Genomic DNA, 27,725 nt, shown 5'->3' on the forward strand with positions numbered 1-27,725 from the left:
GTTTACGTCGTCGGTTTCACTCTCCATATCCGATCGGGTATTGCTTTTCCTGGCAGAGAGTGCAGATTTTAAGCCCCAGCTTTTTCAATCTAGGATTTCTCTCGGCACATGTAGATGTCCGGGAGATTGGTTTTCTTCTGCAACAGCATTTACAAAGCGATTCTGAAGAGATAAGATGAGACGGGATCCGTTGTTATCTGAATCATATTTTCTCTTTTAGTTTTATTGTGCTGCTTGATTTATTCGGTTGATTGATCTGCCTTGCCTGAGATGAATCCTCTGTGTTGCATTGCTCCTGTTTCGATCGAGCGGGACCATGGTGACCCTGCAGTAACAAAGTCTACGGCACAGTCCCCGTTAGGGTTTGATAGCTCTGTTAAAAATGAGAGATTTGGTTTAAACAAACAGAGTTTCTCTAATCAGGTTTCTTTGGGGGTTACTGGTTCGGACTTTGGGCCGTCTATCACAGCGAATCATGAGGTGGAAGAGAAGGTGGCTGAAGGAAGAGATTCCAAGGGCTGTTGCAGTAATGGCGTTGTCAATGGCAGTGTAGCTGGAATTCTTCACAAGTGGGTGAATTACGGAAAAGGATGGAGGTCTAGGTGGTTTGTGCTCGAGGACGGGGTCCTTTCCTATTACAAGGTTCATGGGCCGGACAAAATTTCGGTGAGTCCTGTGAGAGAGAAGGGCGCTAAGGTGATTGGAGAGGACTCGCTGAGGTATATGCAGAAGGCCAACTGTGGTAGTGGTTCACGTAGATCCGTAAAGCAGTGGAAGCCATTCGGGAAGATTCATTTGAAGGTCTGATTTTTCCCTCCTTTCTCTGAATTTAGTTGAAGATTAAATTTTTGTTTTTTTTTCTTCTCGGGATTTAGTTGAAGGATATTGTTCTAGGTTATTTGTTGTAGGTGCATTCCATGCCAATGAAGAAACTTATGATAACTTTCTTTTTATTTGGTACCGAATTTATTATAGCTTACCTTTTCATTCTCTATCATTATTTGAAGTGGCTGTTTGTTTGTTCGTATTTTTTTTTGGAGGTTGATGAAAATAAAGTAAATTACGAATCATAAAACCATGGAGTTCAGCATACTCTCTGTTACAGTTTTGTTTAATTTGGCATACTTGGCTAGATAATGAGCTACACTAATATGAGACTATCCTGTTTCATAAGTATAACATGCTGTAATTGTTTCAAGTATGTGAATGCATCCAATAGGAAAGAAAAGAATTCCCAAAGCCATGTGTCATTCCCCGTCCCTCGACAACCTCTTCACCAGTTCTATAGAATCTGTCCATATTTCTATGGACTCGCTCCAGCAACATTGTGCTCTTGATTCCTTGTTGAAGTCCTCCTGCCTCGGCTTCTTGTGGGCTTTGTGCATCTCATAGTTTGCACAAGTATCTAGGATTTGAAAAGTATTTTGGAAGCTTAACATTTATCCTAGATGTAAAATATCTTTGTGAAAAGTTTTCCATAATAGTCTTTCCTCAAGGATGAAACTCAGCCAATTTCTTACCTTAAACACTGATTGTATTTTTGCTCAAAAGTACATGAGACTATATGGAATTTCTTGTTCTCTTTCAAGGCCCCTTTTTAACCACATCAATTAGAATGATTGCTCCTTTCTCCACTCTACTATTTTTCTTTCCTTACTTGGTAGAGCTCCTTCAACTTAGGGCTCGCTGGTACCTGATGTATTTTATCAAACCCACGTTTTCGTTGCTCCTAGAGTTTCTTTTTCCTTAACCTCGCATCTTTTCACAGTTGTACTTACTTAGCCTTGTTCATTTGCCTATAACATCTATGATCTGTTTGGCTCTCATAAATTGTCCCAATTGGCTCCTCTACCTGGGAAACTCTCTCCTTTCAGATGTTCCTTATATCCTCTACTCACCATAGGTGGTCTTCTAATAAACCGTTCGACATTAATTCCTCAAGTATTTTTCATCTACCTCTGGTGCTTCGAAGTTGTCTCAACATCTAACTTTCACTAACCCTTCTTCAAGACATATAAAGCATAGTGGCAAATGCACAAGAAAGGGGCAATCATTCCATAATAGAAGTTCTTGAGAGAGTTCCAAAATACTTCCCAGAGCCATTGTAGTTGGGAATTTTTCAAGCACTATCATCAAGTATGTGGTGTTGCCAGCTGAGAGTATTACTCACTATGCGGAGCATCATTCAGAAGATTCGATGGTAGACCTAGTAACTACAATATTGAATCCGAGTAAAGGATTTTAACAACACGCTTGATTCTTCATTACCACACTCTGATTGAACCTTATGGAGCTGGATCCACAATAGAAGAGTCTCTTGCTTTGTATCGTGCGCTGCAACTTTTGGAGATTGAGCCATAATATGCAACATTTGATCTCAAAATCACCATGGCCCAAGGGGCTTCGGTAAGAATGGTCTCTCTTTTTGCAGGCTTGTGGAAATCAACCTTGAAGCGGTCTTTCTCAAAACAAATAATAGATGTGGCACCACGAGGTTTCCATAATCAACCAACTAATCCTTTAAGAGATCCATACTTGATTTAGGGTACCCAGTCATGTACCTGTGAAGAGATTTCTCTGAAGATTAGGCATTTTCTAAACAACCTCGACATTGAGGGGAAGAATCTTTAGGGGGGTCCGGCCTTTATTCAAATTCATGATTGCAGTTGCTGGGTCTGCGATAGGAGCTTCTGCCAGATATGCTCCTGCTGAGTGAGTGATACTTTCACTGGCAACACTTCCTTCATACTTGGCGATAATGCTTGAGAAATTTCCCAGCTACAATGGCTTTGGGAAGTATGTTGCGACTCTCTCAGACTTCTGGCGTTTGGCTGGGAATCACTGTCCCTTTCTTGTGGATTTGCCACTATGCTCTATATGTCTTGAAGCAGGGTTAGCAGAGGTTAGATGTTGTTACTGCTTTGAAGCACTAAGGGTAGATGAAGAATATCTTGAGGGACTAGTGTAGGAGGAGAGTCGATTAAAATACCTTTTACATTGAGTAGAGGATGTAAGGGACATTTGATAGGGAAGAGTTTTACAGGTACAAGATTCAGCTGGGGAAAAGTTATGAGAGCCAAACAGACCATAGAGGTTATAGGCAAATGCATAAAGCTAAGTTGGTACTGATGTGAAAAGGTGCAAGGTTAAGGAAGAAGAAAGTGTAGGAGTAGAGAACCTGGGTTTCATAAAATACACCAGGGACGAGCAAGCCCTAATATGAGGGAGAGCCCAATCAGCCAAGGAAAGAGAAACGATAGAGTGGAGAAAGGAGGGAACAAGGATCATTCTAATTGATATGGTTAAAAAGGGGTCTCGAGTTAGAGAATACGATATGCCATATAGTCTCATGTTCTTTTTGACAAAACCACAATTAGTGTTTAGAAATTGGCTGAGTTTCAGCCTTGTGGAAAGGCCATTATGGAGAACATGTCACAAAAATATTTTAAATTTAGGATAAATGTTAAGCTTTCAAAGTGCTTTCCAAATCCTAGAAGCTTGTGCAGACTGTAGGAATGCAGGAACTCCACAAGAAGGTAGAAGCCGAGGCAATGAATCAAGAGGCAATGTTGCTTGGAAGCGAGTCGAGGGATGGGAATGATATGTAAATTTTTTTGCGATATTTTACATGAAATCTTTTTTCTATAGGCCCCATTTGTTTCTATTAAGATTTTCCGTGCAAATGATATTTTACATGTAAAATTTTCCTACTTTTTCAACGCCCCCCTTTTTTTACATTTTATATTAAAGCAACAGTGAAAAATATTATTTTACAGGGAAATTTTCTTTTCTGCCTTTTCACATGGTAACAAATAAAGCTAAGGGTCCTCACACCCGTGGCATCATGCGCTCTCTCATACTCTCTCCTCCCTGACTTGCTGCCCCCTTATATAAACTGTATACCACCCTTTCCCGTGCTCCCATTGGCTCTGCCCCTTATCTTCTTAAATGAATCAAAGAGTTGGGTTTTAATCAACACTTTTCTCTTTCTCCAAACACACAAATATGTGTATCTATGTATCTACGTTCTTATGCATCAACCGTCCCTTATTACTTGGTCAAAAACCTTGAATATTTCTTTAGATATATCTTTTAATGTGTTTATGCACACCATTGGCTTTAAGCCTTCAATTAGAAAAGAGGGGGGGGGCAGATTCGGGCAAAACAGTTTAGGAGAGAGAAGGATCTAGCCTAAATTGTTATTTCGAAATTTCTCACTGAATATTTTTGCTGATTAGTAAGACATAATCATTTAATAAATTCTAGATGTGGGCCTGATGGAGAATGAAATTAAAGGGGAGTCTGAAATGTATCCTAACATTTTTGCAAACTGTGTTATTGCAGTTATTAAACAAATGCAGATATTGCATACAGTAAGTGCCTTGCAGAAAATGAAAAATGTACTCTTTGAGCAAGGATTTGGGGATTGGTTGATCAAGATAGGCTTGGATCAGGAAATGCTAAGGCTTATCAGAGTTAGCTTCAGCTAGGATCAACCAATCCAAATTAACTTTGGGTTAGGATTAGCCAAGGATTGAATGGTCATTGGGGTCAGGCAATGCAGATTGATCTGGATTGAGGACCAATCTGATCCCTGATATTCATCTCTTGATCCTTGCTTTGAGGGGTGTTCTGTGCCAAGCTTTTGCAAGCTTTTGCTATCGAAGTTACTAAAGTCCAACTTTGCAACTTGATAGTGCGAATGCTTGATCTAATAATGCTGACTTTTTCTTATTCTGGTGCAGAGAAAGGTGCTTTAAAAAATAATTTAAACACAATCTTCTTATTGAAATAGAGTTGGTTCTAATGTTCAATATTGGAGTCTATTATCTATACAAGTTTCCCTGGTGATCTTTTGGGGTCATTGGAAAGAGGTCCTAAAGGTTATAGGTATTTCAGGATGTAATGGTTTTATTTGGGTGAAGCGAACTTTTGGTAACACAATGAGAGGGAAAAAGTATTTTACTGCTACCAAATGACCAGAAAATGATAGATGTTGAAATTTTAAAATTTGAGCAATAAGAAGCATGGCCAAAGGAACTCTCCTTTTGCCAGATGGCAGTGGTCCTTGAGGATGAAACTTGGGAAGCAAATAGAACTGAAGTTTTGAACCTTTCAGCTTTCACCCATCCACATTTCAATTTTCAAGAAGGTGTCTAACACTGGCTGTTGGAATTTGATTCAAGCAGCCAAAATTGTTGAGATATAATTGGATGGGGCTCAGATGATTGTAATGATGGATATGGGTGAAGATGTCAGGCATGTGATTTTGTGCATTTGCATTGCTTTTATTATTGGCACTTATCTCTACGTGAAATCTGTAAGCTTTTGATAACATGTCTTGCAGGTTTCTTCAGTTCATGCGAGTAAGTCTGATGATAGAAGACTTTCAATATTCTCAGGCACCAATACTGTTCACTTGTGGTGTTTGTCTAGAGAGGACAGAGCCGCATGGATTGAGGCACTGCTGGCTGCTAAAGACCTTTTTCCCAGTTTGCCAACGAGCAATGACTTTTCAACCTCTGAAGACATTGTCGTTTCTACTGAGAAGCTGCGCTCACGATTACTGCAGGAGGGGCTGAATGATGCAGTCATTAAGGACTGTGAATCTATCATGCTTTTGGAACTCTCTCAGTTGCAAAACCAGTTAAAGGCTCTTCAACATAAACATGTTATTCTCCTAGACACTTTGAGACAATTAGAGGTATTGCTCTTTTGCTGTTAATTTTTCCTTTACATGTTAGTACCGTTGGGCATGAAACCAATGGATGTGGATATACGCGGCTATAATCATAAGATTATTTGACTCTCTAATAGAGGGCTACCTGATTGTGTATGAATAGGTTGTGTTCGATTCCAAATCTGTCAAGTTCGTGGATTAAATCGTCATTATTTATTCATTAACATCTCAATTCATGTCTATCTGACACATCTGAGCATTTATTGTCTTTGAATTGTTCATGGATTTGATTATCTCATTATTTTTATCAATATTTAGTGAGAAAATTTTGTAGATGTGTTTTCAGTTAGGTTGACTGTTGGTGTTTCCCTTGACACTCCTTCCTTTGTTAAAGAGTCCACTAAGAAGTTAACAAACTGAGACTTCCCACTGGAATGAAATCTTCAGTGAGAATGAAAGTGATTGCATATTAAATAAAGTGATATAGCTTCTGATGTCTAAGTTTTGAGGATAGTCACCTAGTAACAAATCTAGAATCATCCTTATCCGTCAGTGAAGACCAATGGATTTGGTCAGCTTTTCTCAGACCAAATATGAGAGTTCTCACTCTGCTGTTGTGGAATCTGAGTAAACATCTATTATGCCTCATGCTTTCTCAATGTGCCTTCTGTCGCTCGGTTATTCAAAGAATTTCCATCAAGGTTAAGTTCTTTACTCAACAGTACCACTAAAGATTGGGCTTATGAAATGCCCCTAAAAATGTCAATCGTCCATCTTCATTTTCTGCTGTCATGTTAACAGTGTCTACCATGTCTGCCGGAGCTCATTTCAGTAAATACTTTATTACTGTGTTTCACCCAAATGCTCCAAAATTCAACTAAAATTGCAAATTTTCGAAGCAGTTTCCGCTGCTTGAGCAAAGCGGATGAGTGCCAACTCCACTAGAAGTTAACGATATCATTAGAAACCCATGGTTCTCCAAATAGAAGAAAGGTTTAGTCCCAAACTTTGCAAATGCACATTAGATGAAGAAATGGATTGTTTGCTCACTCGCCTCACCATATGCAGCACATTGGACAAATTTTGGGAAGGTGGTGATGCAGAATTATCACCAAACTGGGATTCTTTTATTAGGAATAAGTCTAGGGTTGGGATATATATATGTTGGGCTTTTGATCCCAAGGGTTTTCTATGTAATAGGCCACTTTAATGAGCCTAAACTAAGGGTATATAGGTTGCATACGGGATTAACCCAATACTTAGTTTATTTTGTTTTTTAATTGAACCGGTTCAAATTGGTTCAATTTAAATGATCATGTGACTTGGTTAAGTGGTCATGTGATGTAAGTTGGGCTGGATTAGGACTCTATAAGTCCAACCATGTTTTGAGTCTATTTCCTTTAGTATTTTAGTTTCCTAGTCAGTTTAAGTTACCTAATAGGTCAAGGATTGAGTTAGGCTTTTTTTTTTTAGAGTAGGAGTCTATTTTTGAGTCTTTTATATAAGGTTGTAAGGGGGACAAACATTGAATACGAATTTGATTAATGAAAAGCTTTTGTTTGCTGCCATTGCTGCTACCCTGCTCCGTTGAGTGTTGCTCCTTGTGAGTGTGCATCCTTGTGGTTCTATCAAAGTGGAAAGGGACTGGTGCAATCCGGTTGACTCCTTACGCCGTGACGGCTGGGAGGATCTTCTTCAGCTGGAAGGTGGTTTTATCCTTCTATCACATAGCTGCTGCCTCCATTGAAGATCATCTTCAACAAGTAAGTTAGTTAGTTACTTTCATTCATCTCATTCTTCTTCTCATCCTCCAGCCCTAACCTCCATTATCCTATCGATTTCCATAAACCCTAGTTCATAAATGGTCGGTTGGTTTTGAAAGCTGATTCTTCAGTTTGTACCTTATGCTTATGACATTTTGAGTTGTATTTGCTCATGATTTTACTGCTGAGATCCTGACATAACAGAATACAGAAAATTTGTTTTTTGAAGGACTCATTTACCCTTTTCTTGGCAGACAGAAAAAGTAGAGCTGGAAACTACTGTATTGGATGAAACGAAGGAGCGAGAATCATATATTGGACAAGGAAATGGAAGATTAAGTGGTTAGTAATGCTTTAAATATGAATTGATTTCATGTTTTGCTATAGTCGTCTTTATTGTGTCTGCCGTACATCGACACATTTTTTTTTTTCACGAATTGTTCGAACTGGTTGATGCTTCAAGGTGACATCATTTTGAAGGGTAAGCATGGGTTTACATGTGATCATTGTGATTCTTAATTGGAGAAGAATCTCAGTGGGTTAGAATTTTAATTAATTGAGCCTAGTGTTCCATACAAAGTCTCAACAAACTGAGGTTTTAAGTGTTCCATGGGAGATTGATGACAAAATGAGCATCCTCAAATGATGTTTAGCCTTTTATTCTTTGGAGTCTTTTAAATGTTTTTCCTCTGGCAAAATAACCAAACAAACAGTCAGGGTCTTGATCCTCTCTATACCTGAGACATGCAGGACATTTGGTACCTGGGATGGCCTGGCACTAATTAACTATATAGTTGTCCTAATAATTATAGATATAACTTGATCATATATTTCTGCATGATATACATCTCGGTTCTCACACAAATTCACGCCCACACCCAATGTTTCATCCAAAATATGAAGTCTCTGTTATTCGACTAGAACTTAGTTCAGAATTTTTTGGGTATGTTTTTTTTAAGTCAAATCATTTATCGGTGAAGAAGACCCACCATACTATACAAGTTCTCAAAGAGTGAGGTTATAAAAAAAAACCATCTAGATATTGCAGAAAAAAACCACCTCCAGTCTCTTTTTATGTTATTAGAAGCATAATTGTCATGGCGTCTAGGCAACCCGAGACGTTGGAGGGGGCCTAGAAGCAAGGTGACACCAACAAGGAGACCAAGTTGCTTGGACGGTTAGACATCACCTTGATAACTATGAGATGAGAACTCAGAGCATCAAATGGAGATAGATCACCCTTTCTTGCTTACATAGTGCCTATGGAGATGGTTGCGACCACGGTAGTGTTGGTTTTGTTGGAAACTTGGAACCGTCTCTGTGAAGTTGGAATGAGGAGGGAGAAAGAACAGAGAAGGTGAGAGAAGAGAGGCGAGAGAGAGAGAGACAATGGATTAGATTAAATGCTTAACGATAGTTGAAGACAGGCTGTACTCTGTAGTGGTAGTTGTAGACTGTAGTGGGTAATTTAAAATTAAAAAATAATTATTGAATTAATGAAGTATCAAATAAAATAGGTTATTTAAGATGGGGTGGGGCACAATTGTCGGTCAGAAACTCAGAAGTCATATCATACATTAAACATATAATATATTATATAACGTTATAGTCACTACAGATTATTAAACTTCCCTATATTAATACATTCGGTCATGTCGGTCGGGGAGACCGTCGGGCTCTTCCTTCGCACCGTATACAGCCGTTTAATAATCGGTTGGGTTCCAAGCCCGGCATGTTTATTATTCGGTCGTGTCGGTTGTGGGTTATGGCCGGTCGGGATAGGTCGGTTCTACCGGTGCAGGCTTGGAATTGACATTCCTAGTTAGAATGCTATCTTTATCAGCAACCTCACAAAAAATGGGACTCTACTTCCTCCCGAAACACACTTCACCCGAAAATTAGGTATACCTTCACTGTCCAACATCTTGAACATGGGTTTAAACTATCCTGCTGACATTGGCACACTACCTTATCATTTATAATTTGCAACAGGACATCCACTTTAGGAAGCTCAGCATCATTTAGATTCCACCAAAGAGAGTGAGGCCCGCCCAAAATCATGATAATCTATTCATCTGAGCAGTATCTGCTACTAGAGTATTGTTGCTTTTGGCCATATTTAAAATCTGTTAGGATGCTCTTTTAAGAGGAATATCAAGTCACCATTTATACTCCAAAAATAAGTTTGTTGATTCTCAGGTACGAAGATACCAAATAGGATACATCAAACTGGCATGTCCAGTAACTCATGTATGGTATTTGAAATGTCTTCCTAGTTATATCGCGAATCTTTAGATAAACCTCTTAAAGAATCAGAAGGCCTAGTATAGTGTGATGTGTGATTTGATTGAAATTACGATTTTACAGAATGAGAAAATGTCATCCCATTCAATCCGATTGGGAAGCCCTGACTAACCCTTTTCACTCCGCTTAGTCCTATCCCCCTCTAAGGGTATTTTAATGATAGGTTCTATAGGAACTGGATGGTCATATTTGGTCAAATACCTAGCGACAAACTCCATGCTCCTTTCATTACTGTATTTCCGAACAAATTCCTTGGGCTGTATGTATCCCTAGTTGATATGCTCTTAATATTGACGATCATATTTGGTCAAATAACTAGCGACACACTCCTATGTTCTTTTCATTACGGTATTTCCGAACCCTAGTTGATATGTTCTTGATATTGACATTGTTATCTGTTCATTAATTTTTAATGAAGCAGCTGATGGCACAGGCTTCTTTTCACATAATGTGGGAAGTTTTAATTTTCTTAGCAAACATTTTGGCCTTTTGTGTAATGTGTACATGCCTCAAGGTCAGCTGCCAGTGTCAGTTCACACATATGGATTTTAAGATTGCACATGAAGATGTTGATGTCATCAGTTGCTTGACATAGTCTCCTCAGAAGATAACTATTGAAACTTCTGCTTCTAGTTCTTGCAAATCTAACGTCTTTCCTAATTCTTCCCCTTGCTAATGCCGCAGATTTTTATTCAATCATGTCAGAAGGTAGTGCAAGTGATTTTGATCCAGATAATGAGAGTCAAGATGGTGTAGATGCTGAAACAGATGAAGATGATGGAATATATTTTGATACAAGGGACTTTTTGTCTTCAGAGTCCCTAAGAAGTGCTTCCTATCGTAGTAGGGAGACTATGAGGAAAGGTTGTAATGCTTTAACATCTGGTAAGGACTTCTGCTTTTCTGACCATACATCTGAGGTTGATGTGGAGATCAAGGCCATTGAATATCCTTATGTGAAAAGAAGGGACAGGTTGCCTGAATCAAAAGAAAAAGAGAAGCCAGTTGGTCTGTGGTCGATAATCAAAGAAAATATTGGAAAAGATCTATCGGGAGTTTGTCTTCCTGTCTACTTCAATGAACCACTTTCTTCATTGCAGAAGTGCTTTGAGGATTTGGAGTATTCTTACCTGGTTGATCGAGCATCAGAATGGGGCAAGAAGGTCAGGTTCTCAGCTGTGATTTCTTTGTGGCAAAGCAGTTACTTAAAGCATGATATGCTTGTTTCATATTAATACATGTAGTTGGTATTTTGGCCTTAGTTTTCAGTCATACCTGTCACCTCTGACAAACTCTTAGTTTATAGTAGTTTTTTTTAGCTTGTCTGAGTGTAGAATATAGTCTCGAGTCATGCATGTCAACCCTGACATAGTCTTGGAATTTATATTAGTTTTTTACTGGTCATATGAGTATATAATTTTCTCTAAACTTGATGAACTTTTTCCCTTTATATCCTCATTTAAAAAAAAATAAAATTAGGGTGACTACTTAGAGAAAGGTTCTCCATTTATCTTAAAAAATTTTTGAAGAATGATATTCCAATGAGTGGTGTTGAGAAGGTATCCATGTAAGCTAATGGAGGTTCATCACCTAGTTGACCCAAAATCCTGTGGGAGAAAGGGGAAAATGGGGGGAGAGGGGGTGGGAAGCAGGGAAAATGGAGGAAACGAGATAGAAGTGGAGACAAGCCACCTGGCCACCACCTTGAGTCACCTTGTTGCTGTGTCAACTATGGAGACAAGGATGGCCAACTCTGTTGCCAGAAATTTGTTGTAATTGGTTAAAACCTTGTTGTGTAGTGGAAATTTTATTTGTTCCAGTTGCTTGTTGTCTTAACTCTCATGTGCTTTATGTTCATACTCCCCCTTTTATGTTGATGAATCTCTTGTTCTTCTTTTGTTGGGGGGGAGGGGGGAGGGGGGAGGGGGCAGGTTTCTTACAGACAGGTCCTTACCAGCATGGTAGGCTGGCACCTTCACAAACCTCTTCTTGTTCATAAAAGGAAAAAAGACAATAATTGGCCAAGATGCAGCTTTATTTATTGTAGAAACCATTGGACATTGGCGCATGGTGTTGTTAGAATGTGAGAAATGTTGCTGCCATGAACAGAAGGTAATAGATCAAAAGAAATAAAAGTAGATAAACCAATACATTCATTATTTTGGAATAAGACCATATTATACGACTGGGGTCTTCTTGGTGATAAATTGATGCCAGATGAAATTGATTGCACTATTTTCAGCATTTCTTTCTTTTTCTTGGTTAACCATGCTTATACAAGTGCATAATATCGAATTGTATATAAGAAGTATGAGTCTTCATTTTTACTTATTCTAACACTATGAGAAGACCTCTACCTCTTTTTAGATGATAGCAATAAGGAATAGCAAGTAGGTAAGTAGGAAGACAAGAAAGAGGAAGGAAAGAAGGAAGACACGAGATAGATAACCTGAATATTAATATAAATAGAGAAGACTTGGGACCAACTGGTTTGAATTTTGGTTCGTCTCATTAATGGAGTTTTAAAGCCTCCACAATTTTCATTTTGATTCTTTCAAAAATTTGAGTTGGAATTGGCGAAGTGTTCCACTACTTATAGGAGGGTTATTTTCCGTTTTTCTCTTCCTCTTGTAGTAGCTCTTTGCAATGAGGAAATGGCTCGGTCTGCCCTGCCTAATGGAGCTTTTGAGTTTGCTGGCAGCACAGTGGAGAAATTGATCAAGCAGTTTGTTTCAGTGGGAAGTCCCATTGGTTCTCTCATGGAAAACGTCCTGAGTTGATCACTCAATTGGACCTGCCAGCAGGGCCTTCGGGCCACGGGTAAGCCCCCTAGTTGAGAGCTCTTCATCATCAGAGGGGCCTACTGGTACACTACTACACAGCCACCAATTCGACGCTGGTCCCAATTTAGTTGTAGCGGAGACTCCCTACCGTTGTGTGTTAGCATGCTTTGATGCGTTAGCACGCGCAGCAATCAAACTACTGCACCCCTAACAGAGTTTAAGGCAACGGTGGTCTACGATCAGCCGTTGCTTGGTTGCATGGGCGCGTTGGCCCGTTTATCTAGTGGTAGGCCTTTTCTTGCTTAATAGAGGGGGGCACCTGGAAAGGCCATTCTTGGGAGGTCCCATTGAAAAACCTACCCTTCCTGTAGCTGTTCCCCTCTGGAAGAAAGTTCGCTTGTGGTGCATCAAGTCAGGGACCTTACCCTAAAATAGTTCCTCTCCTCCAGGGGCGAGATCAAGACTTGCGCTTATATAAGCTATCTTTGTTACAAAGTGCAAGTGTACAGGTACAGGGGGGAAATAAGGGGAGCTTTGTGATGATTTCAGTTGATGCTTCCTTGTATTTTGAATAAATTTAATCGATGCAGTGCCACTCTGGGGTTGGGAAGGGAATTGATATTGTTCCTTGTGTGGGGTTGGTTAATTGCTAAATTTTCTTTTTCTGTCCTCTTGAGTGTCATGGCACGGGTATTTCATTGAGTGCCATGAGAATATTTCTTGGCCGGGCAGCAATGCATGTTGGCACTAATGGCAATATGTATGTAGTTCTTAGTAGTCTCATGGTGGCTCTGATGTGTCCAGTTCTGCTCGATGTACTATCTGCAGCCTCGACAAATTGTTTTTTCGCTTTTCATAGATGATTACCCTACCTTCAACTTGTGATAGCACATGTGGCAAATATAATTCGAAATATCGGTCGTAACCATCGAGATTTTGCGAAATATTTGACAAAGGTTGAAACGAAACTGGGTGCGACCATGGGTTAAAGTATCAGTATCGGTCGGTACCAATACGATACATACCGATAAGTCTTTTTTTTTTTTTTTTTTTTAAATGAACTGTATCGGATTGTATCGAAATGTATCGACCGATACGGGCCGATACGACCGATACGTATCAATACATTTCAATACGTCCAATAAAGGGTTCTGTGGGTGGTTTAATACGTATCTATACGTATCGGCCGATACGGCTCAATACATACCGATACATTCCATAAAAAAGCCATTTTCACTCACAGAATCGATACAACTCCTATTCTAACAGAAAAATGAAGGAAAACTCTCGACCAAGAGACTAAAATCTTGCATTTAATCTTGGTTTTTCACGCATTTGGACTAAAAAATGAATCAAGGAGTGCTACAACATCATCCTTTGCATCATCCAATACTCTTCTAATTTAATGCATTTGTCTGGTTATACATTAGTCTCCATTTTAGTGTTTATGCATGATATATGTTATATATTTTGTGTCCAAAAGTGTATTTCCATGTGTATTTTGACCATTTTCATGTGTTTCTGCATCGTTCGATAAGTATCTCCGATACGATACGATACGTCTCTTAAAATCACCCGACCGATACGATACCCGATACCGATACTTTAAACCTTGGGTGCAACTCAGTGGTTATGCAAGGTTACGACCGAAATTTCAGCATTTCAGCTGAAAATTCGCTTTTGACTTGGTTTCAGTACAAAACAATGCATATAAAAGCAGTTCTTGGTGGAACAAAGTGTTGGGGACTGCTATAATGCATCTTCAGCGATGATTTGCCGCATTTGAGCAAGATTTGTGAAAGATTAAAACTTAGAGGCATACCCTTTTTCCCCAAAGGTTTTGAGCCTTCCTAGAACTCTATGTGGTTTCGACATAGAGTTGGAGGAATGGTGTCATAGGGGTGTTTTAACCTTGATTGTACACTTGTACTTGGCTACTTGTAGCATTTGTACTTGTAAAACTTTGACATTGTGTAATATTATGTAATTTTTCTTCATTCCTAATGCGTATTTTAGTTGTTTTCATTGAATTTTGTGTTCTTTAATATTAAATTATGTGTAACTAGGTTATATTTGAGAAAATATACAACGGGGTTCAACTTCCACTACCAACCTAGGTTATGGAACCAAACTATCATTTATTTATAATATAAAATTTACAATATAATTAGAAATGCTAAATTAGGGTTTCCCTTAAGTTTCAGGTCAAAATATGGCCATTTGACAGCCGAAATTACCAAATGAAATGGCCAGCCAAAAACATGTATGGTTTCGGTCAAACCCGAAATATTTCAGTTTCGACCAAGGTCAAAAACAAAATCTTGAACATTGGTTGCAAATGCAATTTTCCTGATAAAGGGGTGATGCAAGCAACCTTGGTGGAGGGCCGGTTAGGAGAAGAGGGGAACTTGGTAGAAATCAGAGTTGCAGGGGGAAGAGAGAAGAAATCGCATAAGAAGAGAGGGGGGGGGGGGGAAGAGTGTACACACACAGCCCTCAGGCTACTCAAACCATAAACTCAATTCATTCTTCAAATCTGTCTCCAACGATGGGGAATTACATCATATATAAATAGAAATAAAAATAAAGACTTTCTAACTAGGAAACTAATTCAAATAAGGAAACTAAGAACAATTGGGAAACCAAATATCCTACATAGCTAACTTCTAAAATAAAGAGAATAAAATAAAACAAAAGACATTATTTCCCCAAATAACATAAGTCCTAAAATCCTACTAATTTCCAACAACTCAATCTGGACCCGGTTCATCTCCATCTGGATACCCAACTGGGTTTTGGGTTGGTCCAAGGTAGTGTATCTGCATCAAGATGTCATTAAAGACCTTCTGAAATTCCTAAAATGACTCATAAAATGATTCTTAATTACTTTCAGACGCAATAAGTAAATAAACACAAAACATGACTCTTAAAGCCATTAAGTATCCTAATCTAACTCAAACATTTAACTTTATTACTAATCCCGTATAATAACTTCACCACCACTTTATGAGCTTAAATTAGGTTTGTTATAATGAACAACACCCCCTCCCAAAAAAAAAAAAGGCAACCTATAATATAACAGCCTAAAGTTCAATGTCAGCCCATTGGAGTGCCACCAACACCTCTTGGGCCTCACTAGCACATTGGCTTCCATACAGTTAATGTCTAATGCAACTGCATCACTATTTAGTTTCCATTTTTCAGTCCATGTAGTTTCTAGGAGTTTTTATTTTTCTGTTTTACTTAGCCTTCTAGTCTAGGGACTTTAGGAAGGTTCTAGAATATTGTCATTGTTAGAAGTAGAAAGTTATGGAGTCATTTGTCTATACATCTATGAACTGATCAACCATGTAATGCAAGTGTTCGAGATTAATTGAATGAAAATTTAAGGGACTGCAAGATAGCAATTTGATGGGAGCTTGGGATGAGGCTACTTGTGTGGTAAAAATCCCAGGGTCATTGCCTGGTTGATTTGTGTACTTGTTGCTGCTGCTGTTACTTCCTATTCTAGTCTTTATAAAGCCATTAAAAGGTCGGGTTTATACCTCTTCTTCCCTAAGTTGTGATGCTTGGTTTTCCAAAACTGTTTTTGGACCAATCAATTTGATCATAACTTCTCTTATAGTGTTTTGTTTGGTCTGCAACTTAACCTACAATCCTGTGCTGCTGTTTCTTGTTGATACCACTCATCACAGTGTAATATGTCTTACTGTTTGACCCAGTTACAAACCTGCGGGACCAATCAATTTGATCATAACTTCTCTTATAGTGTTTTGTTTGGTCTGCAACTTAACCTACAATCCTGTGCTGCTGTTTCTTGTTGATACCACTCATCAGAGTGTAATATGTCTTACTGTTTGACCCAGTTACAAACCTGCTCTGTTCTGGCTGCTGGTTGGTTTCAGACCAATCACACCCCTCTGTGCACCAGAGAATTTTTGTCCTGTGCAATCTCTGATATTATTTCCCTAATTCCTTGGTTTAGGGTTAATGTTTGTGGGGACTTTCCATCAAGGGGCCTTTGCTTAGTGCCATGGTAAAAGTAAAAGCTCAGGTTGCCAGCATGAAGATGCTGGTTCGAGTCTGAGGGTTTTACTTTGTGCAAAAATACTAAAGGTTAGGACCAACCTCAATCCACCCTTCCTAGGACTCTTCAGAAGCAGGACTTGCTTTGGTTTATGACCCTCCTGCTCTTGATTTTGTTTGGGATTAGGCCTTTTCTAAGTTTGTCACAAGTTATTCAATAACTTTGTCTAGTGTACTCAAAAACTTCTGGCTCTTTCTTCTCCAGTTGGATATTTCAAGGTCTGGTTTGGATTACACATTCAACTCATAGCAGCAGAATTTACAGATGATGTTGGAGATGAATGAGTTCCAAACATTATTTATTTCTTTGTAAGTTCATTGTTACTGGTTGAGATGGGCCAACTTTATTTGAATGCCATGATTGAGATGTGGGGGTGTATGTCTTGCAGGGGAATAGTTTGATGAGAATTCTGAATGTTGCGGCTTTTGCTGTGTCTGGCTATGCTTCCACGGAAGGTCGGCACTGCAAGCCTTTCAACCCTTTGCTAGGGGAAACATATGAGGCTGACTATCCAGACAAAGGTCTCCATTTCTTCTCTGAAAAGGTTTACTTCATTTTCTGAAATGATTTGAGCTTCTGTAAATTTCTCCCTTTTGAGTCATTTAGGTCAGTGATTTTTCAAGGAGCTCTTTTACTTCCTGAATTAGATATACTGAAAAGATCAAAATGCAAACCATCTCTTTCTTAACTCTATTTTATTTTATTTTTATGGGAGAGGGTTTCCCATGTTGCCAGCGTTGGAGGAAGCTCCCATGTCACACAAATGGCAGCACACTGAACAGTATATCATTTATAGAGGACCCGCAATTGTCAGAGAGGAGAGAGAAAATGAATAAAAAAGCTCTGTGAGAGGGCGTACCTTAAGTGAACAGCATAGGGATTCCCCCCCCCCCTATTTTAATTTACATTATCCAACTTCAAGAAGTGAAGAAGCTGATGCTGAGCGATTGTTGTCTGAAACAAGAAATGCAACATAAATATCTTTTCAAAGTTTGAGCATTTTTCTTGCAAATGGCATGTGCAATATTGTAATGAAATGGTTATGATTCAGGTTAGTCACCACCCAATGATTGTTGCTTGCCATTGCGATGGCAGAGGCTGGAAATTCTGGGCAGATTCTAATCTGAAAGGCAAGTTTTGGGGACGCTCAATCCAGCTTGATCCTGTTGGTGTTCTCACCCTTCAGTTTGAAGACGGAGAGACATTTCAGTGGAGCAAGGTCACAACTTCTATCTACAACATCATACTTGGTAAAATCTACTGTGACCATTATGGGACCATGCGCATAAAGGGCAGTGGTAATTACTCTTGCAAGCTCAAGTTCAAGGAGCAGTCTATCATTGACCGAACTCCTCACCAGGTACTTGGTTATTAACTAGTTAATACTTAATAGTAGGAGATTTCTATGTTGGATTTCCAATCTAAACTATATACAGAGTTTCTCATTTGAAAATCACCCCCTATGACTAGTACTAATTTTATTATTGAAAAGGTTTTATTAAAATTATTGTTCTTTTGGAAGCATTCATAATTGGTATTCTGATCCAAATTGCACTCTGTTCCTGGGCTTCTGGGGAATCCAACAAGAACTCACTGCATAGATGGTTGAGCTTATTCAATAGGGTTTTATTTTGTGGTTTAAATATTCTATGGTGGTTAATCATAGTGTGGACCATGTTCAGTGGTAGATGAACTTCCTAATTAATAATGAGGAAATTTTGTCTAATCTATTTGATAACTAATCTTCAATCATGTGCATGAAGGTGATAGTTTAAATTTCTGTTAAGGAAAAGCAATGTCGTTAGACGTATTGATATCTAATTAATTCATACTTCTGTTTTGCTTTTTCAGAAGTAACTTAGTATTGGCATGAAAAAAAATTCTAAGTGCTGCTTTTAACATGGATTGGTATAGGATAAAGTTAATGTCCAACATATTCACTTACATGGTGAAGTTATATATATACAACAACAACAACAACTCAGCCTTATGCCCTTATCGCAACTAAATGGGGTCGGCGACACGGATCCTTGCCCTCCAATCAGCTCTATTCGAGGTCATACTTGATACAGCGCGTAAGTTATGCATGTCTTTCCTCACCGCTTCTCCTAAGGTCATTTTAGGCCTGCTTCTAACTCTTTTAGTTCCTTCAATCTGAATTAAATCACTCCTCCATACTGCAGAATCCAAAGGCCTCCGTTGAACATGGCCATGCCACGTCAAACGACTTTCTTGTAGACTATTATGTATCAGAGCTACTCCCAAATCAACTCTGTGATCATTCCTTACTTTATCCTTCATAGTTTTGCCACTTATCCATCTAAACATCCTCATCTTTGCTACATTGAGTTTATTTGTATGATGTTTCTTACATAGTTATCAAGGCGTCGCTTTGTCCCTAAGGCTACGCCTAGGCGCCTAGGCTCCTTGATCGCCTTACCACCTTGTTGGTGTTGCCTTGATTTTAGACCCTTTCCAACGCCATGGTCGCCTTGTCGCCTGATAACTATGGTTTCTTAACTGCCCAACATTCCGCTCCATACATCATAGCCGGTCGTATTACTGTCCTATAAAATTTTCTTTAAGTTTTAAAGGAATATGTAGATCACACAAGGACTCGCACCTCTCTACTTCATCCATCATATTTAATTCTTTGTGAAACATCATCCTCTATATCACCTTCTTTATTTATGATTGAGCTCAGATGCCTAAAATAATCACTTTACGGAGCCTCCCTCTCATCAATTGTCACCACCTCATTATTCGTCCTAGTGTAACTAAAGTTTCAAACCATATACTCCATCTTGTTCTACTTATCTTCATAGCTTTTGATTCCAAGGTTGATCTCCATAACTCCAACTTGGCGTTAATCTCCACTTTTGTCTCATCCACCAAAACAATATCATCGGCAAAAAGCATACACTAAGGAACCTTATCTTGAATGTCTCTGGTTTAAATCATCCATGAAAATCACATACAAATAAGGGCTTAAGCTTGTCCTTGATGTAACCCAATTGTGATTGGGAATTCACTACCTTAACCCCCCACACTTCTTATAGTAGTCACCACACCATCATACATATCTTTAAGTATGTCCACATATTTACTTCAAACACTTCTCTTCTCTAGTACTTGCCAAATTAACCCTCTAGGGACTCTGTTATAGGTGTTTTCTTGGTCAATAAAAACCATATAAAGGTCCTCTTTGCAATCTCTAAATCTTTCCACGAGTCTCTTAAGTAAATAGCTTTTGTCATGGATCTTCTTGGCGTAAAACTAAATTGGTTCTCTTAGTTTCTCGTCTCAGGTTGGTTTCAATAACCCTCGCCAATGACTTAGTAGTTTTATGTCTCTATAGTTATTGTGACTTTGAATATTACCTTTATTTTTGTAAATCCGAACCATAATGCTTTTGCTCCATTCATCTGGCGTTTTTCTTGTGCTTATAATCTTATTAAACAACTTGGTTAATCAAGATGAAACACAGATTTCTAAGCTCTTCCACACTTCTATTGGGACCTCATCTGGGCATTGTGTCTTGCCTACTTTCATCCTCCTTAAACTTTCTTTTACTTCAGAGACCCTAATTTTTCGTATAACGACATGATCTGTCTTGATGGGTAATGCAATCTTTCGGGACACTATTACTCGGAGTGGTTTCCTTTAGTAGGCTGCGGAAATAATCTTTCCATCTCTTCTTAATGTCTTCATCCCTTATTAGTAACATGGTCGAGATCTCTACTCTTCCTTTCCCGCATTTTAGCTATTTTATAGATAGCTTTTTCGCCTTCCTTTGTGCTCATATTGTTATAAAGATCCTCATATTTCTTTGCTCTTCCTTTTCCCACATTCTTCGTATCTTCATTTTTGACAAATTTATACCTTTGTAGATCTTCTACATCCTTAGTCCTTTGTCAGGTCTTAAAACTAGCTTTCTTAGCTTTAATGACTGCTTGAACCTCATAATCCCACCACCAAGTCTTTCTAGAGGAATGATGTTTTCCTTTCGATTTTCCTAGGACATTTTTAGCAACCTTCTTAGTACAAGTAGTCATCTCATTCCACATCGTATTAGTGTCTCCCTCAAAATCCTACTTTCTTTGTTTGATCACTTTATTAGTAAATGATTTCAATGTATCTCCTTTTCAGCTTCAACACCTTATCCTAGGGTAAATAAGCTCACCTTTTTTACGATTCTAGGTAGCAAGACACATATCCATGACTACTAATCTGCGTTGTGTAGTTAAGCTCTCCCCTGGTATAACCTTATAGTCCTTATGTAACAACCTATCGGACCTTCTAGTTAGGAAGAAATCTATTTGGCTACTATGATACCCACTTTTGAAAGTAACTAAATGCTTCTCTATCTTTTCAAAGTAAGTGTTTACAATGGATAAATCATAAGCCACAACAAAATCTAAAACTAAGATCCCCTCCTCATTCCTCTCTCTAAACCATATCCTCCATATACACCTTCATAGCCTCTACAATCTTTCCCAATATGTCCATTTAGATCACCCCCTATAATAATCTTTTCTCCTTGACTAAAACCTTGCACTGAACCATCCATGTGTTCTCAAAATTATAATGGTTTAGTTACAATTTTGGGAACACATGGATGATGGATGGTTTAGACTTTAGAATATCCATCCATACGCACTAAAACCTTGCACTAAATCAATCTATTGGCTGTCCCAATTATGAACTATTCTCTTGGATTGTTAATCCAAAAACCTTGTTTATTTTTTAGTTTTTCCCTTTTTCAATTTATCCAGAATCTGGTATAAAATAATATCTGGAGCATTACATTGAGATAACAATGAAAGCTTGGAGTTTTCTTATATTAATTGACAAAAAGTTTAGATTCCCATCTTATTAACTTTGGTGCACAACGGGAACTGATGTTGTTATTTTACTGGTTAACATAGGTTTTCTGCTTTCTTATCTTTAGACTTGATTACTAACTATCTCTGCACCAAGCTACCATGCAAGCATGGGATTTGATGGCTGCCTTTGTTTAACACTGCAAATTACGGGCTGTAGGTTGGTCTGGCCCAACTCAGCCTACAACTTTGAGATGTAAAAGTAGTACTCCAGTCTGGTCTAACCTGTCTTGTCAGGTCCAGAGAAAATTCCAATACTTTCTGTTGACCTGTATTGTACATTATGATTACAATATAGGTCAGGGCTAACCCCGGAGAATGTCCCAAATAGAGTGTGATCATTGGGTATGCTTTGAAGATCAAGAGGGTTTGGAGGCTGAGCAGACATTGGATTGGAACCAGAGCCTGAGGGGCCCCCAACAACAAATTGCGAATGTGAAGGCCAGGTAAGGATGGAAACTGTAATCTCAGTGAGGGAATCTTGGGAAGCGGGGACATGGAAGGGCCTGGGCCTATCACGATTTATTTTCCTCTAACCTTAGGCTGGAATGCAAATGGCTGTTTCCTTCTCCTCCACCAAGAGGCCAAATCCTACTGAGCCCACCAAGGAGTCAGGGTCGGTGACCAAAGTACTACAAATTCTTAATGACTGAAGAATAGAATTCCAGGTCTTCTTGTCACTGATACTCATGACTTCGGAGAAATATTGATAAGTCTTACCTAAGATTTTTTGAAGAAGGAACAACAAACTCAATCTTTGTTCTGTAGAGACTCAGCAAGACAGAGCAAGTGTGCAGGTCAGAGGTGCAGTCTATTGACCTAAGAGTACGGAACCAAAATCTTTGAATGCATTCATTGTTAGCTGCGGAAAATTGTCCAAGTACAAATCAGGTAAAAAATTTCAGCCTAGAAAATACAATGCTGTGGAATGCCCATTTTAAATATCAATGGTAAGGGAGTATGACTTGATAGCGTTACAATTAGTGCATATCTTGATAACATCTCCTGCAAATCCTTCAAAAAGTTTCCCTTGCTCAAATCACACCGCTGTTATCACAGAAACACAAGTAATAGCCTCCAACTGGATGGGGACATATAAAAGAAAGAAGAAGGGCTTTCTCTGGTTGCCTATCAATTGGTGACACCTGATTTGTAGAAGAAGAAAGGAGAAGTGAGTGGAGAGGCCTGGGTTGTGGAATTAAAAATGAGAAGGGGTTTTGTGAGGAAGAGAGGGGATCGTTTGTCTCCTCTGTGGAACAGCCAAGGGGCTACGGAAGTGCCAAGGCGTTTCGTCCTGTGGAGGTGGAAAGGCCAAGAGTTAAGTCTCTTCTCTTGGTGAAAATATTTTCATCTGTTCACTCAGCCCTGTCCACTTTGGAGATGATCTCTTCTGAACATGGCTGAGAATCATCTGGATGGGGACATATAGAAGAAAGAAGAAGGGCTTTCTCTGGTGACCTATCGATTGGTGACACCTGATTTGTAGGCCTGGGTTGTAGAAGAAAAAAGAAGAGGTTTTGTGAGGAAGAGAGGGGATCGTTTGTCTCCTCTGTGGAACGGCCAAGGGACTTAGGAAGTGCCAAGGCGTTTCATCCTCTTTGGATGTGGAAAGGGCAATGATTAGGTCTCCTATCTTGGTGAAAATATTTTCATCTGTTCACTCAGCCCTGTCCACTTCGGAGATGATCTGCTTTGGACATGGCTGAGAATCATCAGATGCAACAAATTCCTGAACCAAATATGTCACGATCAGGTAATTAAATTCACTAAAATCCCTTCTGAAGTTTTCAGAGTCGGTGAGGGGAGGGAGGTGTCCTTTGGCAGGGGGCCTCTTTAGAGGGGGGGGGGGGGGAATGGTTTGATAGAGAAACAAGGATCAGGATCCCACAAATGGGGTCTATCCGCAAGAGATGGAGAGAGCAGGGGGTGTGATGGTTCAAGTGACGTAAAGATATGGATTCAAAGAATAGGGGATTTATCTGTGAGGTAAAGCTGTTTTTCATATGAGAGACTGAGATAAAGCTGTGTTTCGTATGAGAGAGAGGTGCGTCTGTTGATTTCGGATATTGAAAAGGCAGGAGTAGGAGTGGTTGGGGGATTAATAAATCTATAATAATAAGGGTAATTTTGTCCTATGAAAAAGTATAACAAACAATTTCAAGAGTTCATACTTTTATATAATAATAATAATAAAATGATATGATAATAAGGAGTAGGAGTGGTTGGGGGATTAATAAATCTATAATAATAAGGGTACTTTTGTCCTATGAAAAACTATACCAAACAATTTCAAGAGTTCATACTTATATAATAATAATAATAATAAAATGATATATAGTCACTCAAAATGTTTTAATGTCGTGTTTTTTTTTTTCTTTCTTTCTGTTTCTCTTGCTTTCTCTGGGGAGGAGCCTGATCACTTTTAACATGCCCATTTTCCCAAGCATCTGATAACAAGAGGTGATCAATTTCTTTTCTGTCACACCATAAAATGTTACCTCCTTTATCTTTATTCTGTAATGCTGCAATTCCTGGCTGTATCTATATAGATTCTATGCAGTATGCACCACATTACGATGGAGACCTGCGAGTCGAGCTATCATGGGCTTACTCACAACTATTATAATTTATCAACTTTCTGAACCTGACCAGGACATGCATTGCTGGAACAAGTCAATTATGACCTCAATGGTCAGGTGCTGTAAGAGCATCCAAATATAGCAGCCTATTATCGATTCCCTTCAGATAATGACCGTTTCTCATGGGGTTGGTTCACATGGTTCATTTCTCTGGCAATATGCTGAAGCAGAACTTTGACTCTTGGGTGGTAGGATTAAAAGTTTGCTTATTAGACAATCCTTACCATTATACCATATGATCAGTAGTCATGTTGTGGAGGTTCAAAGAAATTACAAATGAACTAATCCATGGACATGCAGGTGCAAGGATTTGTGCAAGACGATAAAACTGGAAACAAGGTGGCAATGTTGGTAGGAAAGTGGGATGAAGCAATGTATTATGTGCTGGGAGATCCAACTACAAAGTCCAAAGGGTATGATCCCATGTCAGAAGCTGTGCTACTGTGGGAACGAGACAAATCTGTTAACCAGACACGATACAACCTCACTCCTTTTGCAATTTCCTTGAATGAATTGACACCTTGCCTACAGAAAAAGTTGCCTCCTACTGATTCAAGGCTCAGGCCTGACCAGAGGCATTTAGAAAATGGGGAATATGAGCTGGCAAATGCAGAGAAGCTTAGGCTCGAACAGTCACAAAGACAGGTACCTCTCTGATGCTTTTCTCATTTTATTGTGGGATCTGCTTATCTGTAGGTGTGAATGTTGTTGGTGCTGATCGAATCTAGCCTTCACCTTTAGGGGAGGGAGTGTACTATTCCCAAAAAAGGGGGTGGGGAATCAAAAGGATTTTGTTACTGGTCATGACCTTATTTTAGGCTTTCCTGGCCTGAAAATTTTAGCAATTAGGACTGATATTTGAGATACCATTCTAGCCTGAAGGAAGAAATCCTTTAATTTCAACCTTCCCCTCCCATCCAAAAAAAATAAATAATTGTATTCATATCCTCTTGATCATATTTCTGTAAAGGGGAAAAAAAGTTATATCTGCCTTCTATATATCAATTGGAATTTTTCCAGATCAAATCTCAGTTGATTGTGGCTTAGAAGCAACTTGATGAGAATTTTTCTCCTGTGCTATATTTTCAGTCGCTATCAAGTACATTCAACTTTCAAACAACAGCTGTCGGATTAAAAAATACAAAGCAAAAGACATATCAGCCTATCCCCATGCCTAAGACATTACCTTGACAGCCTTGACTCTGCAGGTCCTTGTCATCATCATCGTTTTCATCCTTAATTTTGTGCTGGACTTGCTGGTTAAGATTGCAATTTGTCTCCAACATAATGAACTCCGTTCTTGCTCTAAACTGTCAATAAATGATATAAGAATGAAGCATTATACTCTTTGATGAAATGCTAATTAATTTCAAGTTTTCTTTGTATTCTTTCACTTCCATGTCTTGACAACATTACCTTTGCATTCTTATGCTCATTGTCTTTCATAACCATTTTCCTTATCATGTTAGCCATTAAGTGACAGGAACACATCCACCACTATTCAGTCGACTTTTATACCGATATCACGGTCTTCCTTTGGGATATCACCATAAGACATCCACCACTATTCAGTAGACTTTTATACTGACATCAAGGTCTTCCTTTGGTATATCACCACATTCTTTCAGCTTATAAAGAAGTAGATAAAAAACTTAAACCACTAATAATCTTGTAAGCAAGTGAAGCATACTTTTGCTTTAGAGTTTAGATAATATGTATTAAGTGCTCTAGCCTACTCCTGTTCTTGGAATTTTACTATTTGCTTAATACATTCCAATTTTGGGCAGGTCAAGATCCCACCTGTTGGAACAACTCCAAAAGTAATTCACTATTGGAAAGCAGTGAGGAAAGAAACAATAATGTAAATCAAATCATTATATTTTATTCTTATAATTTGAGTCTTACTTGGATGTGTGGTTTTTCACATGACTTATTTGTCATTGTTACACTTCGGTAGTGTTTGGTATGCATTCTTGGAATACATTCTAAGTCGATTTTGCTTTCTTGGGAGTCGTTTTTATCGCCTGAGAATGCGAAATCGACCTAGAATGCATTCCAAGAATGCATACTAAAAACAGCCTTCAAGTCTGCTGAAGCTTCTTTGGGGAAAAAAGTTCTTTTTTTGGGGGGGGGGAGGGGGGGGGTCATCCTTTCCTGTAAAACTTGCTTCTGAGATGATTTCGGTAACCTGCTGGCATCACGGTGGTTGCCTTTCCCAACGTTTACACATGGCTGTCTGGCTCTGCTGTGATACAGTTTAATGAAGATATTGATTTTATATTAGCATTTGCACAGTGCATGACCTATATATTAGTCTGATGCGTCTGTTGGTAGTCTAAACATTTGTCCGAAGTCTTAGCTACTTCTAGTTCATTTCATTTCTCAATATATTTGTTGAGAATTTTACATCTTTTTTGGGTGTGTGTGTGTGTGATTCAGGTGAATTCTTTTTTACCCCGATCACCCCATTCCTCCACACCCCCCCCCCCCCCAAAGAAAAAAATCCAATACTTATTTTCATAATTTGTGGTGCAGGCGAGGAAATTACAGGAGAGAGGATGGCAGCCGAGATGGTTCCAGAAGGACGAGGATGGGTGTTATCGTTATATTGGTGGCTATTGGGAAGCAAGAGAGATGGGCAAATGGGATGGGATTCCTGCTATATTTGAAAAAAGCAGCGATATCTTGCCATATTTAGATGAAAGGTAGTTTCCAGTCCAAACTGTGTCATGAGTTCCATTTAGGATGTATAGTTCTGTAAGTTTTTATAGAGACTATATCCTGTCACATATAATTCTTATGCCCACTCTTTCGGGTAATCAGGTTTAAGAAGATCAAGATATGTTTCTTAGGGGAATGTGGCCTCCCCCACTTCTTTCTTTGGGGAAACAATTGCATCCCCACTAGATCACCCACCCAACTTAATAGGCAGAAAAAAGTATCCAAGGACATTTTCTGCAATGAATCCTACCCATCTGATGTGTTGGCGTAAATGTCTCTAAATGCGGACCTTTATCCCCTCAAGTGCATCGAAAAGGTACATCTGACGGTGCACATGCACTTGGGGAGTGTTTTAAAACAAAAGCATTTTAAGGTGCACCATCAGATGTACCTTTTTAGTGCACTTGAGGTGATAATTTTCCCTTCAAGTATATTGGCTCAAATCAGCCGATCGAACTGATCTTGTACGGAAACTAGGGTTTATTGGTATTTTTAACTTTATTTCCACCGACTCGGGAGTCGTCCGGGACCAATTCGGATACCGTTTCAAGGTTTTTAAACCCTTGGGGGGGGGGGGGGGAGAGGGTGTAGAGGAAGATGGGGGAGTAGGGTTGGGTTGGTGGACCACGTGGTACACGGGGCTGATGGACCTGCACCTGTTGGCACAAAGGAAAAAATGAAAGGGGAACGGAAGAAACAACTCCAAAAATAGTAGTATATAAGCTCATTGGGTGACATCTCGGACGACTAAAATGCATAGCTTTGCAGATAAAAAGAATTCAAGCGTCACCAACTTCTAGGTTAAGGTGTGCCAATCTCTCTCTCCTCTTTGGTATTACAATACTAGCCAAGATGTGGTGGCACT

At 39.0% G+C, this 27,725-nt stretch overlaps 1 protein-coding gene across 1 annotated transcript; it reads left to right on the forward strand.

Annotated features, from left to right (window-relative positions):
- On the forward strand, positions 1 to 26,942 carry LOC122653877 (oxysterol-binding protein-related protein 1D-like). The gene is made up of 8 exons (XM_043847834.1): positions 1 to 801; positions 5,348 to 5,704; positions 7,698 to 7,785; positions 10,432 to 10,910; positions 17,006 to 17,161; positions 17,669 to 17,977; positions 24,440 to 24,784; positions 26,675 to 26,942. Exons 1-8 carry the CDS (start codon positions 271 to 273, stop codon positions 26,846 to 26,848), a joined length of 2,439 nt encoding a protein of 812 aa, XP_043703769.1. The 5' UTR covers positions 1 to 270; the 3' UTR covers positions 26,849 to 26,942.
- Positions 26,943 to 27,725: the final 783 nt, after the last annotated feature.

This window comes from Telopea speciosissima, chromosome 3 (assembly GCF_018873765.1).
Source record: "Telopea speciosissima isolate NSW1024214 ecotype Mountain lineage chromosome 3, Tspe_v1, whole genome shotgun sequence".
In the NCBI taxonomy this organism is placed as follows: Eukaryota; Viridiplantae; Streptophyta; class Magnoliopsida; order Proteales; family Proteaceae; genus Telopea; species Telopea speciosissima.

What these genes read in the sequence shown, in the direction of transcription:
- LOC122653877 (XM_043847834.1), top strand. Translation starts at nt 271, where the DNA reads ATGAATCCTCTGTGTTGCATTGCTCCTGTTTCGATCGAGCGGGACCAT. An exon ending in TCCATTTCTTCTCTGAAAAG is followed by an intron (nt 17,162 to 17,668) that starts GTTTACTTCATT and finishes GTTATGATTCAG; the next exon opens with GTTAGTCACCACCCAATGAT. An exon ending in TCGAACAGTCACAAAGACAG is followed by an intron (nt 24,785 to 26,674) that starts GTACCTCTCTGA and finishes TTTGTGGTGCAG; the next exon opens with GCGAGGAAATTACAGGAGAG.